Source organism: Eubalaena glacialis, chromosome 9 (assembly GCF_028564815.1).
Source record: "Eubalaena glacialis isolate mEubGla1 chromosome 9, mEubGla1.1.hap2.+ XY, whole genome shotgun sequence".
Lineage (NCBI taxonomy): Eukaryota > Metazoa > Chordata > Mammalia > Artiodactyla > Balaenidae > Eubalaena > Eubalaena glacialis.
Genome location: NC_083724.1, coordinates 23,822,032 through 23,843,153, shown reverse-complemented (window position 1 = coordinate 23,843,153; position 21,122 = coordinate 23,822,032). Strand labels below are relative to the sequence as shown.

At 40.7% G+C, this 21,122-nt stretch overlaps 1 protein-coding gene across 2 annotated transcripts in view; it reads right to left on the bottom strand.

Annotated features, from left to right (window-relative positions):
• Positions 1-21,122, bottom strand: part of SVEP1 (sushi, von Willebrand factor type A, EGF and pentraxin domain containing 1) — a 180,465-nt gene that overhangs the window by 125,505 nt on the left and 33,838 nt on the right. For both annotated transcript variants that reach the window (XM_061200115.1, XM_061200116.1), the window contains exon 3: positions 20,857-21,033. In XM_061200115.1, the coding sequence (XP_061056098.1) occupies positions 20,857-21,033 (177 nt within the window). The remainder of the gene's footprint in view (positions 1-20,856; positions 21,034-21,122) is intronic.

The following is a 21,122-nucleotide window of genomic DNA, read 5'->3' as shown; positions in this document are numbered from 1 at the left end:
ATTATTGGAACTGTGATTCTTGAAATTATCATGTGCTAACATTAGATTTTTCTTCAACTGCCAACACAATTTTTTGACTCAAGTAAATAAAAATATCAACCAGTTTGGAATTTGTAGAATATAAAGAAGTCTCTGTTCTCTAAATATCAATCCTTTAGATGACTATTTTAGTTAATAATATTTATTATACAGTAACTTATACTTTACAAAATTCCTTCTTATACATAATCTAAGATTAATGTTTTAAAAATCTCTATAAATACTAAGAGCCTCTGTTCTTTGCACAATTCACCTTTAAAGGTTAATGAAACTCTTTAAAGAATATAGTTTTAGGGAAGTTGCATCAGCTGCATTCAGGCTGTGAAGTACACAACTCCAAGTGTGCCCATTCATGTAGATGATAATGGGACCCAGGAGTTGAGCAAGTCAAAAGCCCTAGGTAGGACATCAAGCAAGTTATCTGGGCCCCCAAAAAAGGCTCTTTATTATTACAATATCATGCTTCTTCTCAACTTTATGGATTCATTCTGAATAAGGAATCTGTTCCTACAAATAGTTGTGCTAGGATTTTGAGCACAGGGGTCCACTGCACTAGAAAAGAACCAGCTTTTCCCGAGGCTAAGTCAATCCTTGTCACAAGTACAAGACAAGGACCTAGGTATACATATGAGGGACTTTCTTTTTAGTAGACAGCCAAGATCTTTTCTATTTTCATCAAGGAATTAGAAGAAGAGACTTTTAACTGACCTGGATTCTGCACATCTGAATCTGTGTAAAATGTATTAGCATCCTGCCAACCTCCCTGTGATTGGTTAGCTCATCTGGCTGGAATACAGACTACTTGGGCAAAATTGTGAATGTAGGCAACTGTGTGGTGTCAGAGCAGCAAATGGCACCCAAGCTGCAGGACACCATGTTGCAAATGTAAACATCTGCTCCAACTAGAAAGGAAATTACTGATGGATTAGGATGAGTCTATCAAAAAAGAAAAGACAAAACTCTCAAAAGACTGTGTCCAAAAGAAGATGCATCAGTGAAGTAAGCGTCATATGTTAAGAATATATGTGTACACACATACATACACATATAGACATAAATACATATATCACACATAAACACATATATTACACACAAATATAACCTGGCTGAGTATAGAACACTTAGGCAAAGTCTTTTTAGTTGAAAACTCTGTGTTCTCTCTTTTTTTTTTTTGGCTGTGCCACGCGGCTTGTGGGATCTTAGTTCCCCGACCAGGGATCAAACCCGGGCCCCTGGACCACCAGGGAATTCCCTGAAAACTCTTAATTGTCTTAAGGTGTTTACTGTCTGGGTGAGAAATGCGAGATCATCCTGAGTTCTACAATTAAAACTTCATGGGCAAGCACTTTTAGGAAAGGCCTCTGGAGATTTTAGAATTATCTTCAACTTATTTATTCCTTCTAAAATAGCTAATAACTCAGAATTGTATAAAGAAGAAAATAAAATTTACCATAAGCTTGACTACTCTGGTTTAACTATTCTTTTAATGTTTAATATTTAGGTTGATTCCAATTTTTTACAATTAAAAACAACGTTCCTATAATCATCTTTTTCCCTTATATCTTTCACCCATTAACATTTTTTTTCCTTAGGCAAAATAATATTAACTTTTCATTAGCCTACTGTCAAGTTATTGTATATTCCCATTATCAGGAATAAAAGTACATATCTTACTGTACTCTCATGAGTTTTTTAAATTACCAATTAATCATTATTTAAATGTGAAGTCCCATGAATTCCAATGCAACAGATTTTCAACTTGAATCTAGGGTGAATCTATCTCTGAGATTCAGACACATGTAGGCCCAACAGAAGTCTATTTTCTTACGGTACTTGAGAACCTTCTGGGAGAAAACTCTATCCCTGGTAGGGGTAATATTTAAAATGTTACCAGAGGGACTTCCCTGGTGGTCCAGTGGTAAAGAATCAGCCTTATAATGCAGGGGACGCGGGTTCGATCCCTGGTCAGGGAACTAAGATCCCACATGCTGCGGGGCAACTAAGCCTGTGTGCCGCAACTACTGAGCTCGCGTGCCTCAACTAGAGAGGCTGCATGCTGCAAACTACAGAGCCCACGCGCCCTGGAGCCTGCGCGCCACAACTAGAGAGAGAAAAACCCACACGCCATGACTAGAGAGAAGCCCACGGGCTGCAACCAAGAGCCTGCACGCTGCAACAAAAGATCCTGCACGCCTCAATGAAGATCCCGCGTGCCACAACTAAGACCCGACACAGCCAAAGATAAATAAAAATAAATAAATAAAGAGTACTAAAAATAAATAAATAAATAAAATGTTACCATAATGGCATGATCACTGATCAATGAGAGCGGACATGAGCTGTAGCATCAAGCAGAGTTCTGCATGCCCACTAATCTGCCAGATGTTACCTCTGTAGGTGCTGGATTGTGGGATAGACCAGTGAGGCTGGAGAGAGGGTGAGATCAGTAAGGGAACACTTAGGGACTTGGGGGCAGCAGCTATTTACCAACCAATACATTTGTATTTCAAAATTTTAACAATTTTTACAACTGTACTGATGCATATCTGATGAATTAGCCTGGCCTAAGGAACAAGAGAAATGGCACACGCTGGATCTGGTAACACTTGACTTTAGCAGTCAGAAAGGAGAAAGATTCTGAGTATAGTTTGGTGTTTGTTGTCAAATTTGTTTCCCTTTGGGTCATATAAAGAGTGGTAAGTTTTGAGTAAAGTCTCAGGTCATAGTTGCCTTTGATATTTTTCTTTCCTCATCTCTTCTACCTCAGTTCAATAAGACTTTAAGGTCTTTGAGGGCTTGGAAATATGGATAATATCAGTTTCTATGCCCATTGGTTGCTGTGCTAATTTAGGACCTTATTATTTTATGACTTGATTGATCTGTAACCTCTATACATACATCTCTTGTTCTAGGTTACTTCAGATTCCGTGATTTCTGCCACAGATGCTGAATTAATATTCCTGTAACATGCCTTTCATCATGCCACTTTCTTGCTCAAAAATCTTCAATGGCTTACAGTTGCCAATTGACCAAAGGCCATCTCTATAGCCTGGAATTCAAGTCCCAGTACAATCTAGTGCACTGCTCCTTACCATTCTTTCCATGAATCCCACTTTTCCCCATAGATTTTGGCTACTTACCCACCCATACAAGCTAACTTCAGTCCCCATCACAAGCCTGTACTTTTCATTGTCCACAACAGTACCCCTATTTCTAACTGTCCTCATTCTATCTTTCAAACCCAGTTCAAATCCCATCATCTCCATAACTAATAGTAAATATTTTTTGAACAGCCATAGCATTTTGCATATCACATATGTCACATCATTTTTATTTTTATTCAATCTCAGTTGCTTAGAACTGGATTAACCATAATTCTTGGTTCATGGCACACATTCTGACTTGTTTGCAGTAATTATAGCTCTACTTTATATTAAGCTACTTTAAGGCAAGTACTGTGCAAGAATCATATCTTCTGAAGTACCTAAAAGATAATTCGATAAATATTTAAAGGAGTCAGTGGACAGATTTAAATGATTTCCTTCTGTAGTCTCCATAAAACCCGATTCAGAGTGACCCGTTCTGCCTGGCATTCATTCATTCTGATGATCTGTGTGGTCTCCTCTACTGCACCTTGAAATACTCCACTCATCAGTCAATTTTTCTCTTCCATATTCCCATATTCAAATGTTTGGATTATTTTCTAAATAATCTGTGTGTAAATAAAATTGCAAGTATTTTACTTTGGCAATTACAATGCTTTCGACACGTTAAATTTCACCACCTCACCACCTTTCTCCCAGTTCATCCCTTAAAGGAGGGTGTGGTGCAAAGCATCAAGGGAGACTCCTCGGATGAGAATTCTACTAATTACTACAGGTTGTGACACTGTCTGACCTTCTCTACTTGATGTAATCAATTGGAGAACTGTTTTTTCCATCACAATGCATGGGTGATCAAGTTTATAGCCAAGTAGTTGTAAAACTAAAATGTCTTCACCCTCTGTAGGGATGAAAAGGATATGACAGGTAATGGGATACTTGGGATAGACAGAAGGATAAGACAGAACTTTGCCTGTGGTCTTCAACAGAGGATTAAAAAGGGGCAAAGTACCATGTTACGTGACAACACATGAGAGGGATGTTATCCAGACTTGAGGCAGGGGTGGGGTGGTCAGGAAAGCTCTGTTGGTCAAAGTGATTTCAGAGGTGAGACCAAGACCAAGCATAGACGTGAGGAGAGGGGTGTAGAAACAGGGTGATAGCATTCCAGACACAGGGAACAACATGTGCAGACCCAGAGGCAAGAGAGGGCAATCCCGAAAATATAAGAGTTCACACTGGCTGGAGGACAGAGGGGTGAGGCTTAGAAAGGTGAGTGCCAGAACCACTGGGGCTGGATAGGTCACTTTCAAAAGCCAGGAGTTTATTCTTAAGACAATGAGAACAATGACAACACGTTAAGTTCGGGTGTGTGAAAAGATCACTTTGGATGCCTTTTGGAGAATGATTTTGAATGTGAATAACATTTCATTCTCAAACACATGGAAGATTCACTCACCCCCATCTACCTCTATACATAAGGATGATTTAAGAACTTTGAGCTATAGTTAATTAATGCTTTTTTTTTTTTTTTGCTTAATTGCTTTAATGTCTTTTTCTCCATAATTCTTGCTAAAATTGTTATCCTTTATTGATCGGCCATTGACCATTTTTTTTCCATTGTCTTTTTGGTTACTTTTGGTTTTCCAGAAATAAAAGTCATCATCAGGCATAAGATATGAGAAAAACTGACATCACCACTTCTACAAAGAGTGACCCTAAAGACATAACACATAAAGAACAATATCACTGTTGGATTGATACAACCATCATGGAAAAACCTGTCAACAGAGAAGAAATGATGCACACAAAAAGCAGAGAGGAACATTTTTCTGGGAAGATGGAGTAGATGTATTTTTCCTTAGTCCTTCTGCTAAAGTACAATTAAAACCCCCAGACGTTATATATAAAATAAACAAGAAATGAACTGATAAGAAGGCAGACCAACTAGGGACCTTGAGATTCAAAGAACAACATGGTAGTCAGTTCCTTGCACTTCCTTTTTCCTCATGTATCCTAGACATAGACCTGAAGAAGCTGGCATCCCCAAAAACACCAATGTGGATGGACAAAAAACCCCAAAACAACAAAATACAGTTCTCTCAGCCAAAGGATGAAGAAAAGGGCAGCCTAGCAAGATGGAACACTTGTGGATAGTCAACAATTGACTCCTCTATTCTAGCCAAACTCCACAGAAAAAGACCTGTGACCCAAGCCCAGCCATACCAGGCAGAGGCCAAGTGGAGAGCCTAGACTTCCACTCCTGCAAAGCTCTAGAAAAGCACTCCCACACCTCTGCCAGAGTTGGTATGGGAGAAGGCCAAGTAGAGAGATGGGTCTTTCATGCCAATGAAGAACATAGAGGTGAGGATGGTGTCTCTCTTCCATACTCACCCAGAAGTACCAAGGGGTCCCTCCCCGCCCCACTGGAGTGGTGTCTCGGAGTAGGTTCAGTGGAGAGTGAGGACTTGCACCACCACCAAGCAGTAAAGAGGTTCCTTCCTTGCAGTGTCAGTGGAGGCCACATGGGGAGCAATCATCAGGCATCCCTACCCCTTCCATCCAGGGTGGTATCAGTGAAGGCTTAACAAAGAGCATGGACTTCCATCCACATTCAGCAGTAATGAGGATCCCCTCACCACACATACGTATCAGTGTCAATCAACAGGGCAAAATGAGGTACCTGGATTTCTCTGTTCACCTGGCAGTGCTCCTCATCCCTCCTCCTCTGCTGGAGGAATGTTTATCTAACACTCGTGAAATGACAAAATTGTAGAAATGGAGGACAGATTAGAGGTTTCAAGAGGTTAAAGTAGGGGCAGCCAAGGGTAGGAGGGAAGTGTTTGTTGTTCTAAAAAAGCATGTTATAGATTCTCGTGGTGGTAGAGCTGTTCTATATCTTGTCTGTATCAATGTCAATATCCTGATTGTGATATTCTACTGTAGTTTTGTAAAATGATACCATTGAGAAAAACTAGGAAAATGGTATAGGGGATCTCTCTGTATTAGTTCTTAAAACTGCACATGACAATATTATCTCAAAAGAAAATATGTAATAAAAATTAAAAAAGCAAAAGGCAGAGAAGCAAAATTTCAAGGTGTATCCAGAAACATGCAATATAGAGAAACTGTATCTTGGAGCCTGGGGTATCTGCGTCACTACAGAGGTGCAGTTGGTTGGAGGTCAAGGTCAGGGATATTTCTTCATACCTAACCATTGCTTTATACATGGAACAGAATATGAAGAGTATGCGTGAGTATTAGCAAGACCGGAGAGGGTATTCCTCCTGCAGAAATTCACAAATTGACCCTCTTATTCATATATCAGTTTCTTTGAAATTTTACGGTTCCTAATGAGGGTCACACATTTCTCGTTCAAATTAATCTTCGGAAACACATTTTTTCCTTATTATTGTAAATGGGATTTCATCACATTTTTAAAACTTAATGTTTCATTGATTTGAAGTCTTTATCTTGCTACCTTACAAGTCTATTAATTCTACTGGTTTTCCATGGATTTCTTTGGATTTTCTAGGTTAACAATAACATCATATGAAAATTGTAAAATGGCTCTTTTTTTTTGTTTAACATATTAAATATTGATGGTAAAAAAGAGTAACCTTGCCCTATTAATCTTTATGGTTATGTCTTTATATATTTCACATTTCACATATAATGTGTATTTGATTACTTTTTTCTCATAACTTATTCTATAGTTCATGACTTATTTTAATACAACTGCTTCCATATTTTGACAAAATCTATACATTTCAAGGTTTTATGAAAAATTTCCCAACCACTAACACTATGCTACATATAGTGATAATAGTTTGTTTTATATTTGTTAAATGATTGTTTAAATGGTAAAACCCCACAATATCCTGGAATGCTGTCTTGACTGTGATATGAATTAAAACACTACCCCAAACCATCAATCATCAATACATGCAAATAGCTTTACACATACATACAAACACATACATACATACACACACACAAAATACCATGGTTTTAGAACAAAATTTGGAAAATAATCTCAGTAACTAGATAACATGAAAGAGATAAATGTGTGATTAGCCACTTCCTACTGTTGAACTTGGCCTTCCAGATGGCTGACTTTGATTCTAAGCCAGTGCTTCTAAGGGTCAGTAGACTTGTTCACCTTCATTTCTCTAAAAAAGGAATGGAAAATTCTCAGGAAGTTGGGAACCAAGCAGAGTTTCCATATGCTGTATTCTAATATCTAAACAAGGAATTTGCTTTATTTATTTACTCGTTCATTCATTCACTCAAAGTTTATTAATGCTTACTCCAAGTTCATGGCCAGGTAGCAGAGGCGATGAAAAAAGAGAAAGGGAGAGAGAGAGACATAGACATAATCCTGCCCTAAAGGGATTCATAGAATACCAGAGAAGGAAGAAACCTAACAAAAATGATGATGCTGTGTGGTAAATGTTAACAAAAAAAAAGATATTTATGAGAACCAAAAAATCTAGATCTATCTGTGCCAGGGCAAGAAGGAATGAAAGGGAAAGTTTCATAAGAGAAGTGAGTTTGTTATGAATCCTGATGGATAGGTAAGAACTGAACAGAGAGACAAAATGTAGAATATTCTAAGCAAAGGAGGACAAAAACGCACAAGTGTGGAGCCGTGAAAGAGCTTGCAGTGTCTGAGCGGCCACCAGCACCCTGGGGTGGCCAGAGCATAAGATGCTGCAATGTTCATACCCAAGAGATCATTTAAGCCTAGTAGAATCTCATGGCTTTGATATTTATTCTCAAATTTTAAAAAGAGACACAGTAATGTTTTCTGAATCTTATGTTAAAGCATTAATTCAGTTTGTCAATATAGAGCAGGTGTCTCAACCTCAGTAGAGGGTGACATTTGGAACTTGTCACAGCTGTTTGGTGTATCGTAGGCTATTTAGCAGCATCCTTGGCCTCTGGCCACTAGATGACAATAGCTCCTTCCACTGTGACAACCAATAACATCTTCAGGCATTGCCAAATGTCCCCAAGGGGGCAAAATCTCTCCTTGTTGAGAACCACCACTGGTAGAGCGTAACAATTTAAATTAATCAAGAACTTACTATATGCCAAGCACCATAGCAAGCTTTTCACACATATTATCTCACTGCCTTTTTATAACAATCCTACTGGTATTAACCCCATTTCATAGACTAAGAAACTAAGGCCCACAGAGGTCAAAGAACTTGCCCAGAAAAACACAGTGAGGAAGTGACAGAACTAGGATTCATCACTAGCATTCATGCCACTAACTGTAATCCATAACTATTTATTTATAGATTTATTTATGGATTTACAAGGTTGTGTAAGGATTGAATCATGTATCTCGGCATTACCAGCCTTTAGCACACTCACAGCGCCCATCATTTTACTGAGCCTGATTTTTTTCTAGCTTGGGCTGTCATTTTCAAATTGCTAACCTTGGCTACCATCCAAACTTGGCTAATCATCTCATATTTAGTAAGCACCAACTCCGTGCAGAGTCCATGGAACCAAACACTTGAGATGCTAAGCTACAGCTGAGAAGCAACTGTTTATTTTAAATGTAGTCTGGAAAGAGCAGCAAAATATTTCTGGATCATTTCCTTGATGGATAAGGACGGTGCAATGAGTGCTATGGAATCACTGTAGGCAATAAAATGGCGCAGAGACAGCGTGGATTCTGGGCTCCGAGAGAGCTGGGTCTGCTCACTAACTTCTTTAGAGATGAATGCCATTAGGAAAACTTAAAATTCTTTCACACTGTTTCCTCTTCTGCCAAAGAGGCACATAAGCGGGCAAAGACTTTGCAAGAGGCATGTGGATGTGGCATGAATCATTTTAGAGAGCCAATTTCCAGGACCTCAACATTCCTTTGTCCTCTTAGCTAAACTGATGTGCCAGAGAAAGCATCTACGACACCTTTACACAACTGCCCTTTGTTCATTTTTCAAAAGAAATGTGTACTTTTCACCCCTTCTAAATCTTGATGCATTGCCCCAAGGCAATAAATCTCCAGCACAAGTCAAAATCTTGGTATCTGGAGACCCTTCAGATTAAGGCACAATAAGCAGGTCCTCTAAGAAACTTTTCTAGTCTTTCACATATTTCAGTTAAGTATCTTTCAATATTTCTTGACATTGGACATGGAGTATTTTGGCTCATTTCTGGGATGTTTTGAATTCAGGTACATTGTAGGGTGGGGACGGGGGAGGGAAGGCATCGTTCATTTACCGCCTTTCCTTTTCAACCCCCTGACTACCGTCAAAGCATATGCCACTTCTTTAGAAGAGTCGCATGAGGGCAAAGCAAGGAAGAAAATGTCCGTAAGAAATATTGAAGGTGGCAGCAGCTTATTTCACCCAGATGACAAATTCAGGGCAGGCTCTCTGCCTCGTTTATCAATTGTAGAATTCTAAAGTAATATGATTGCCACTGGAATGTGCATTGGCTTATTTAGGCCTTTTTCTCTCAGAAAATAAATCTGATTTGGAGGATAGGTTTGACTGTGAGAAACATTTTCACAAATAGGTGATATGGTAGATATTTGTCCAGAAATTAAATAAGCTAAATATATGGCTCCAAGATTTTGATAAGAAGATATTAATGCACATTTTAGGGTAAAATAATTTTATCAAAGACTATTGAATTGTTAAAAGTTTATTAAAATTCAGGGACTTCCCTGGTGGTGCAGTGGTTAAGAATCTACCTGCCAATGCAGGGGACACAGGTTTGAGCCCTGGTCCGGGAAGATCCCACATACTGCAGAGCAACTAAGCCTGTGCACCACAACTACTGAGCCTGCGTGCCACAACTACTGAAGACTGCACGCCTAGAACCTGTGCTCTGTAACAAGAGAAGCCACCGTAATGAGAAGCCCGCGCACTGCAACGAAGAGTAGTCCCCGCAAACCGCAACTAGAGAAAGCCCGCGTGCAGCAACAAAGGCCCAACGCAGCCAAAAATAAATAAATTTAAAAAATAAATTTATTTTTTAAAAAAGTTTATTAAAATTCATACTATTTTGTTTTTCCCAAAATCAACTTTAAACAAAATGCTTCCAAAAGAAATAGTAACAGGTAGTCTTTTAATAAGTCCTGGTAAAGTTCTAGTCTTTGGGGGGGCTTCCCAGAAATTTGAGAAAGTGAATGATTGTAATGATGGGTTAAAAACTCCTTTTGCTGGTGAAAAGTTTTCCAATTCCTTAGTTTCAACAAAATTGAAAGAGGACCTAAGGGAATTGTCAGCTGAGAGATCATTTACAATCCTTTTCTGACAATAGATAACTCATTATTTTTGGCATGTAACTCAGGAGGAACTCCAAGAACTGAGTGACATCAATTTAACACAACTCTTTCAAGTGCCATCTACATATTTGTATGAAGAAGGTTTTCAGCACTAAAACCTATAAAAATGAAAAACAGCACTGAAATGAATGCTGTATGCTCTCTTATTCTAATAGTGAACAACAGAAATCCATGGGTCCATGAATTAATGAACAACCCGTCTGATTAAGAGATGAATCTCCAATAGTATCTTATTTTTTATATGTAACAAGTATCAAAATGTGTAATAATGTTTGACAAGTTATATACAAGTAACAACTGCAATAATAACTCAATCTGTTAGCAATTTTGGTCACAGAAAATGTAAAAATTTCAATTGATATCAACAATTTTTGTAGCAGAGAAGTAGAATTCTGCAATCAATAAAAGGCTTTAGGAAAAATATGTTGCATTAGAAGAGAATTATGTGGGGACTTCCCCCTGGTGGCACAGTGGTTAAGACTCCACTCTCCCAATGCAGGGGGGCCTGGGTTCAATCCCTGGTCAGGGAACTAGATCCCACATGCATGCCGCAACTACAAGTTTGCATGCCACAACTAAGGAGCCGGCGAGCCACAACTAAGGAGCCCGTGAGCCGCAACTAAGGAGCCTGCCTGCTGCAACTAAGACCCAGCACAACCAAATAAATAAATAGTTTTTAAAAAAGAACTATAAAAAAAAAAGAATAGAATTATGTGGTAGAAGTGGAGTAAAGAGACCTAAGAAAACATGCAAAGTTTCGGCATTAAAAAAAGGCGCTTGCAGACATAGAAAACAAACTTATGTTTACCAAAGGGGCAAGGGGGGGAAGAGGGATAAATTAGGAGTTTGGGATTAACATAAACACATTACTATATATAAAATAGATAACCAACAAGGACCTACTGTATAGCACAGGGAACTACACTCAATATTTTGTGATAACCTATACGGGAAACAGAATCTGAAAAAGAAAAAAAAATATATATATATAAAACCGAATCACTTTGCTGCACACCTGAAAGTAACACAACATTGTATCAACTATACTTCAATAAAACTTTTTTTAAAAAGGTGCTTGTTCATCAATGGATACTACTAGAAGGAATCAAATTTGCTGTAGTACTTAGATTTCAGTGGGTACATTTAATAGTGCTGCAACAGTTTTATTTTAAAACATCAATACAGTACTATAGAAATGCCATCTTTACAAACCCCGTTGAAAAGTTTAGGGGACCTCTTAAAAATCAATGAGCGGCACATGGGTTTTCAGTCTTTAGGGGTTACGTGAGCAAACACATTTGAAGATTACTGATTTCGCAGATGTTAATTGTTTTCCCTTTGTCTCCTTTTCATTGTTATTGGAAAGAGTTACTTATAATGGGGCTGGGGAAAAGAAGAAGGGAGAGAGGAAGATTTTACAGTGAGAAGCAGAAATTGGTCATAATCCTTCTTTTGACAATTTTAAAATATTGGGTATACTTATGAGTATCTCTAAAGGAAACAACATTCTGACTTTGAGAGGTTCCGTTCAAGATGGTGATGGAGGAGGATCCTGGGCTCACCACCTCCCCCGACACACTGAATCTGCAGCTACATATGGGACAACTTCCTCTGAAAAAAACTAAAAGCTGTCTGAGTGACCCCTACACATTGGGCAAATGACAGAAGGCCCACGTCGAAACAGGCAGGAGGGGCTGGGACACAACCTAGCCACAAACCCCATCACAGCGTGGCCACCCACAATCCAGAGAGAATTCAAAACCCGAAGCTGCTCCCTGAGGCGGGAGGAGTTTGAACCCCACCGTGAGCACCCAGCTTGTAAGACCTGCATCTGAGAGAAGAGACCCCAAAACATCTAGCTTTGAAAATCAACAGGGCTCGAGTCCACGAGACCCACAGACTATAAGGAACTGAGAAACGCCTCTTAATGGGCTCTTTCATGACTCACCTGACCCAGGGCTCAGCGCAGAGGCAGTGGGTCCAGGGGCATCCACACTTGATGTGATTCAAGCTCATTTGCTCATCTTAAAGCATCTGAGTTTAGCACACAGCTAGGGGCCTGCTGGCTGGCGGACACCATCTTCACCCCCTTCCTCTTCTTCACTCTAGCCAGTGGGTAGCATCTTTTTTTCTTCTTCTGTTTCCAGCAGATGCCATCTATACTCTCTCCCTCTGCGGTGCTCTAGAGCCATAGTATCTCCCGAAGGGGAGCTTTCACACATGGCTGGTGCCCTGGTTTTTGCGGCTGCTGAGGAGGGGATACCCCTTGATTGCCTAGCTCTGGAGGCCGTCAGGGCTTATGCTTGTGGGTCCCACAGGACCGTAACCAATGGAGAAAGAGTTCTTAAACAGCTTCCGCCCCCAAGAGACAGGAAGAGGCAACAGACACAGGAGCTCAGACTTTCTGTGAAAGTGGCCAGTTAGCAAATCATCACAGCTGCAGCCCGAGGGGGCAGGTTTCTAATTAAACACACGTGTAAGTGCTAACTACGATCCTTTCCAGAGATCTCCAAGAGGAGGTGCTATCTTCATGCTCTCCCTGGCCATGCTCCAAAACGCCAATATCTCCCAGAGGGGGGCTTTCACACGTGTCTGGTGCCCTGGTTTTTGCGACTGCCTCCCAGGAGATGTCCCTGGATTGCCTGGCTCTGGAGGCCGGGGCTGGGGGGCGGCTAGTGTTCTTGGGTCCCCTGGAACGATTGGAGAGACAGTTCCGGGCAGGCTACTCCCCACCAGGGCACTGCACAGACAATAGACTGAAACCAACCACTGCCCCCCTGCTTCTGTGAAAGAGGCCTATTTTCTTCTTCTGGAGCCTGAGGGGTGGCTTCAGCTTTGCCAAGCAAATAGAGGCCTACGGAGGTGCTCTCAGGGAACCCAGGCAGTTGGGTGCCATCTATGCATGCTCTCTCTGCCATGCCACACCTTCCTGATACCTCCTGGAAAGGAGTTTATACACTCATCTGGAGCCCCAGTTTTTGTGACTGCCACCCAGGGTACACCGCCAGATCACCCGGCTCTGGCGGCCAACAGGTCTTTTACACTTGCGGTCCCAGAGGACCGTATGTATCGCATACTTTAAATATCTGCATACTTTAAAAGCTGCTACCCGAAGGTGTGAATTCCAAACAGCCTGAATCTAGGTGCTGACTGAGATCCTCCCCTTTGGGACACTGACAGGTCCTGGCACAGCCTCAACGAAAATAAATTAAAAGTAAAATAGGCTGCGTGGACAATCCCAAAGGTTCAAGAGACAACCAAGAGCTAGGGGAGGGGTGAACAATAAGGGTCATCTCCTACACGGGGCCGCTCCTTCAAGACTGAGAGAGGTGTCTGTTTTATCTAATGCACAGAAAGCAACTCGGAGAGTCAAGGAGAATGAAGAAACGGCTGTTCCAAACAAAAGAACAAGACAAAACCTCAGGAAAAAACCTTAATTAAATAGAGATAAGTAATTCACCTGATAAAGAGTTCAAAGTCATGGTCATAAAGATGCTCATCAAACTTGGGAGAAGACTGAATACAGTGAGAACTTCAACAAAGAAACAGAAAATATAGTCAAGTACCAAACAGAAGGTACAGAGCTGAAGAATACAATAACTGAACTGAAATACAATATTCTGACTTTGGAGTTTGGTGATGTTTCACACCTACGGTCTAATGATATGCATTTTCCTGTTATAAAAATTATGATAAACTGGAAAATGCACCATCAGGACTGAATACCTACCACATTCAGTGGCAAACTGAACAAACTAGCCCAGGGCAGGCAGCAGTGACCCATCCTCCTCAAGCTGATGGGAACCAGGGTCAACATGCCAGCAATATTCCCTCATAAAAAAGCGAATAGGGATACATTGTACAAATTCCTTACACCTTACAAATCCATTATTAGGCACCACTGGGAATGTTTTTTGGGGAAAAAAACCAGCTACGCTCTGCTCAGAGAACAAGATTTCCAAATGTTCTGGTTTCTAGTCAAGAATTTCTAGAGCTTTCTGTCCTTTCTCTTTCCAAAATGTTAGACAGGAAAATGTGTGTGTGTGTGTGTGTGAGTACGCAGGTGTGTGCAGGGTGGGGGCGGGGAACTGTGTGTATATATTTACATGTGTAATAAGATATTCCCACATAAATATTCCATTGTTACCATTTCTATTGTGTATCCTCCTTTAATGAAAAATAATATAACCGGGGCTTTGGCTCATTATCTGGTCCTCAGCCTTGACCCCCATCCAGTTATAATTTTAAATCTGCTAGTCACTCCAAACTCACTGAAATGGAGTCGATGCCTGCAAAGCAGTGTCTCAAGATGTCTATTGTCTCTGTGTCTCTCAAATCCCTTCAGGCGAAATTCAGAACAGCTGCAACTGCTTGGATTTACAACAGGAGTTCACTGGCTATTCACAACTGATTATGATGATCTAGCCATGTAAAAATGACTCATCTAGTGAATTAACCATACTCTGTATTTGATTTGTTGCTGACAAAATTTAACCAAATGTAAATATTTTGCATTCAAACAAATTGAGTACATTCTTAAAAATGTCTTACCACATGCCTTTGTGCTAAGGACCCTGTGGTGCCCAAGGCAGAGTTGGAAACCAGGCAATTGCCTAAGATTTCAATAATGAGTTCTTGTCCATTTAAGATTCTGGTATTAAACCTGGCCTCTTATCTATATCCGTTTTCTTTTCCTTTTTTTAAAAATAAATTTATTTGTTTGTTTGTTTGTTTATGGCTGCATTGCGTCTTCGTTGCTGCGCGCGGGCTTTCTCTAGTTGCGGCGAGGGGGGTCTACTCTTCGTTGCGGTGCATGGGCTTCTCACTGCGGTGGCTTCTCTTGTTGCAGAGCACGGGCTCTAGGCGTGCGGGCTTCAGTAGTTGTGTCTCGTGGGCTCCAGAGTGCAGGCTCAGTAGTTGTGGCGCACGGGCTTAGTTGCTCCACATCATGTGGGATCTTCCCGGACCAGGGCTCGAACCCGTGTCCCCTGCATTGGCAGGCAGATTCTCAACCACTGCGCCACCAGGGAAGCCCACATCCTTTTCCTTGATGGGCTCTGAAGGCAAGCAGTGGGGATACAGAATGAGCTAGAAAATCACTGCCCATTAAATCACTAGTCTGATGAAGCAGGAACAAAGCAAATGGTTGGACCAAATGTAAAATAGCTAGCTAGTGGGAAGCAGCCGCACAGCACAGGGAGATCAGCTCTGTGCTTTGTGTCCACCTAGAGGGGTGGGATAGGGAGGGTGGGAGGGAGACGCAAGAGGGAGGAGATATGGGGATATATGTATATGTATAGCTGATTCACTTTGTTATACAGCAGAAATTAACACATCATTGTAAAGCAATTATACTCCAATAAAAATGTTAAAAAAAAAAAGCGAATAGTTGGGTGTGGTGGGAAAGGGAACCTGCAGAAGCATGAAGAAATGTCTGAGGAATGAAATAGAGTGGTATTTGGGGGAAACTATAACTAGCTCCAGCTTTTAGGTCAAAGGGTAAAGAGAGGTCAAATCACACCACCTTAATGCTCTGCTAAAGAGCTTGAAGTTTATTGCACAAATGAGTCATAATTAAAAAACAGTAAGCAGGGGTGTGGCATGATTGGGTTTATATAACTCATTCTCTTCTTTTCCTGCCTAATGTTACGTTGAGCTGCATGAAGCTGCTACCTTGTGGGTTGAAAGTAATCAAATACTGATGATCTCATAAGGATCAAACTGATACTTAACAGAATTTGAAATTATATTTTCAATTGTGTTTATTTATTGAATGTCTATCTCTATGGCTAGATGGTAGACTCCAGAGCCAGACAACTTGGGTTCATAAATCAGCTCTATTAGCTGTGTGACCCTGGACCAGTTACTTTACCTCTCAGACTTTGTTTCCTTGTCTCACAATACTCCAGAGAGTTATTGTGACCATTACATGAGTTAATATATATCGATGATTGAAATGGTGTCTGGGATGTAGTAAGTGCTACTCAAATATTAGCTATTATTATTGTTATCATCATCGTCATCAGTTATTACTGCTGTCATCAGCATCATCACCACTTCCAAATGTCTATGTTAAATGTGAAGAATGAGGAAAGTAATCCTAGAGCTAGAAATTGGAAGCGACTCCCTTTCCTTAGATTCCACAGTTTTTCAGTCCTCTTCCCTTAAGTTCAATAACTAATCCTAGAAGGATGTTTTCTCAGCCCTTGAAACCTGCTCATGTAATATTAAAGTCCCATACCTGAATTTCTGAATTATACAAAATACCTGCAGTAAATGAAAGCGAGTTATGTAGGTTTTTTTAAAAACAAAACAAAAACAAAATATCAACAGCCTTTCATAAAGCATTGATTTACAACCAAAAAAAAAAAAAAAACTTCCTATATGGGATGCAGTTTCCTCATTTCCCAAGTGAATTGTGAGAAAAACCCTTACAGCTAGCTCTAGTATTCTACTTTTCTATGAAATTAACAAATACAATTTGCCTCAGCATATAACTTTTCCCTAATCAAGCAAACAACCTCTACTTCAAAATCCAATGGCACATTATCCCACTGCCTTTTCTCACACAGGATTCTTGATTTTCACTGGATACTCATCATGTCAATATGGTATCCACCTTTAGTAGTGGCAAAGCTTCTTGATGGTAGTCACCTGCATGCAGGGATCTTCCTTATTCTCCCCATAGCACAATTCCTCAGGTTAGGGCCACTAGTCTAGCCCAGAAGAGTGGAATTTACAAAATAGATGGTGTCCCTTGTCTTCAAGTATCTCATTCTTGAGATAATTATTTTAATGTTCATTCATTAGCTTTCTCATAATATTTATATTATCTCACAATAATGATTAATAATAAAAGCTACCATTGATCAAGAATTGATGTGCCAGATACTGTCCTAAGCATTCTAAGTATATTCTCTCAATTACCCAATCATCTATCTATGCATATATACATGACTGTATACACACACACATATCTATAGGTACACTTCTATATACATATATGTATGTGTATATATATACATAAAACTATACCAAAAAATATATATACATAAAACTATACATATATATACACATAAAACTATACCATTATTAAGCCCATTTTATAGAAGAAACTGAGAATCAGTAAGAATTAATCATCCAAAGCCACATAGTTTATGTCAGAGGCTGAATTTTAGCTAGACCCTTCTGCATTTTTAAACACTTTCAGTTCAGTGTTTATGGTCTCCAAAAAGCAATGTACCCAAGAAGCTTTTTTCAAAAGTGCAAAATAAGCAGTTTGATACCTTGAAAACAGGATTTAGAGAAAAGTGTCCCGGGTCCCTTCCTGGTCCTGCTGATTGATGGTGGGATATGCCATCTTGAGCAAAATACTCGTCTTTTCCTGAGACCTCAATTTCCTCTTGTAGAATGAAGGGTTTAGAGCAGATAATCCCTAAGGTTTCTTTTGGCTCTAAAGAGAAATGATTTGCTTCGGAAAGGCATTGTTTCTACAATGAGGATAAATACCCAGAATGCCAACTCTTCTTAATGAAAGGTAACATCCTCTCCTGAAGCAACAAAATAACTATCTTCTAGTCATCCTTCAGATCTTGGTTTAGAGAGTACAATATTAGTCTAACCTTCTCTGGAGTCCCTTCTTCATACTGCACTTCACAGTTTGTGATTACAAATTGATTTGTGTAGTTAGATTGTAAGTTCTAAGAAGCTAGGCACCATGTCTGTCTGTTCACCACTGAACACCTACCTGCACATTGAACTACTGAACCACTGGCACAGAGAAAGTGCTCAGGAACATTTGTCAGCTAAATGGATTTTAAAAGGGGCTCACAGCTGCTAGGTTTTCAGTATTGGGTGATTTAGAGCAAATATTTCTTTCTGCCTTTCCAAAAGATAAGAGTCTAGTAATGAGTCTTTCATGCCATCGGAAGGCTATAATTTATTTTCTCTTAGCTGGTACCATGCAGGAGAAGCCAGTGATGAACACTGCCTCCCGAAAGTGTGAAAATCACAGCTCAGAGTTCCAATACCACTTTCTCTAACCCCTGAGAAACAAATATTGAAGATGACGATATCAACATTTACATCAGGGACTTTCTGGCGGTCCAGTGGTTAAGACTCTGTGCTTCCACTGCAGGGAGTGCGGGTTGGATCCCTGGTCAGGGAACTAAGATCCCACATGCTGCGTGGCACGGCCAAAAAAAAAAAAACATTTATATAAATGAACTGGATCTAACTGAAATCCTGCACGTAAGGAAGGCTTACTAATTTAAGAGAAGGGATGGAAAAACGAATCCTTTTGTGCTTGGTGTTCTTGGCTGGAACCAGCAGCCAAAGTGCTGTTGTCCCCTCTACTGCAGCTCCACTGACAGGCCCACCCAACTGTGTACATTTTACAGACGGACGGCTGTGCCTCTCTGCCTGGAATGCACGACTGGTAGCAGCCACAGTGACCTGGGTAACTGGGGCAGTGGGTTTGTGAACTGCCCCCCTCTCTTCCTGCAGCTTATCCCCTGGGATGCAAGATTACAGTGCCCGGGAGCGGTGGAGGCCGGGTACAGCATGGCTGAGGCTGCTGGGCAGCCACACGGCAGTGGCTTGTTGGCAGCGAGCTCAGTCTAGGACCACACGGAAAGCAGACATGCTGACTACGGCATGCAGCAAAGAAAACGAGAGCTTCTGCCTCTGTTCGGTGGGCTTGGACAGGAGAGGGAAGGAGGGGGCGTCGGGGAGAGTGCCAAGCTGGGCTGTTCATGAAAGTGTGGGAAGATTCAAGGGGAGGCATTTTGCCAACTCAGAGGCAGTTGGGCAGATCCCACCCTCCCTTTTTTCTGCTTAAATGAGAAATCCTGCTTGATGGAGTGGGAGCAGGGCCAAGAAAGGAATGATTCTGCTGGGCGAGCATGGGATGCTCGGACCCAGGAAGGATGTCCGCCAGCTGGGATCAGGGCCAGTGGTGGGGGGAGGAGAAATCGAGGGAAGGGAGATGAGGAGCAGCAAGAAGGAAAGCAAGTGTCAGAGGCTGGGAGTAGCACATGCCAACAATTATATACAGCATGGATCAACAAGGTCCTACCGTATAGTACAGGAAACTATATTCAGTATCCTGTGAGAAACCATAATGGAAAAGAACATAAAAAAAGAATGTATATATATATGTATAACTGAATCACTTTGCTGTACAGCAGAAACTAATGCAACACTGTAAATCAACTATACTTCAATTTAAAAAACAAAGTAAAAGTGAGTATAGGAAGAACATGAGAAGAAATGTCCCACTAGGAGAAGAAAAGAGAGAAAGCAGGTCAGGTCAAAGACCTGGGAGGTTCGCCCCTGGGAGAACCACGTTTCTGTGTTATAGAGCAGACCCACCTACCTTCCAAATAGCAGAATGAAATAATGTTCACGTGAAACGAGCTGTGAAAGACCACACCGGACAGTATAAAGTAAACCTACTGCCCCAAAAGTCTCCTGGTGGGTATTAATTTCCATGGGAATACATTTTTCCCAAACAGCAAACCATGGAAGAGTTGTAATTTCTAAAAAACGGGTTACCTTTTAAGTAAAACAGAGCAAACAAAATGCTATCACAGAAAAACCATATAGTACTTCTATATATTTGATATTTCCTAAAATATAATTTATTTTTTTAAAACAGTTAAAATATAATTTAGAATCCAAGAATCCTAAGTTGTTCTTCTTGTCTTTCTAACATAGTATTAAAAACATGAAGATCCTGTGGTAAGAAAACCTAGAGGAGATAAAATTATAAATGTCGAAGAAGTGAATTCCATTTTGAAGTGATGTCACTTTTAGAGCTTTCTAATGTCCCTTCATGGAGACTTATGAAGAGCTAAAAGACCATCAGTTACATTTTTTGGTGACAATCCTACAAGTTACATGTGGCCTGAGGACCAGAATCCCACTGGCTGCAATCTCTTACAGAGGCTGAGGCATATTTTGGCGATTTGGCTATTGACTGATTACAAATAAAAGGCCCCAAATCTTCCCCCTTCCTGGATCTGAACCTAGGCTTCAAGAGGCCATTCTTCCTCTTGGAGCTCTGCCCCTACCATGTAAACAAGGCTGGGCTGGCTTCATGGGGTCTGAGAGGCCATATAAAAGACAGCCTAGTAGTCCTACACAAGCCATTTTAGACCAGCCTCCAGCTAGCTGATCCCCAAACAGGTGAGAGAACTCAGGTAAGATCAGCGGGGCAGCCAACCCTACTCACAACCAACGACAAATGCTTGAGCCAACACAGCTGAGACCAAAAGTGCTGCCCAACCGATCCACAGACTCATGAGCAGTACCAAATACTTAGTGTTTACCCACTGAGTATGTGGACTGATCCCTACACAGGAACAGACAACTGATACAGTTACACACAGACTGGGCACTCACCTGTGCATTCGTACTGTAGACCTTTCCCGTAATACCCCTTCTCACAGATGCACTCAAATTGACCCGTGTGTGTCCCACATTTGCAGCTTGCCATCTGGTCACAGCAGTCTTTGCCGGCTTCACACAGATATGAGCAATGGGACATATCCTCTTGAATAAAACTCCCAGAAGGCAGATCTACCAAGCACATATGACAGGGGGTCATAACAAAAAAATGAATAAGCAGTTGAATGTTACATTCTCTCGTTACCACAATTGAAGCTCAA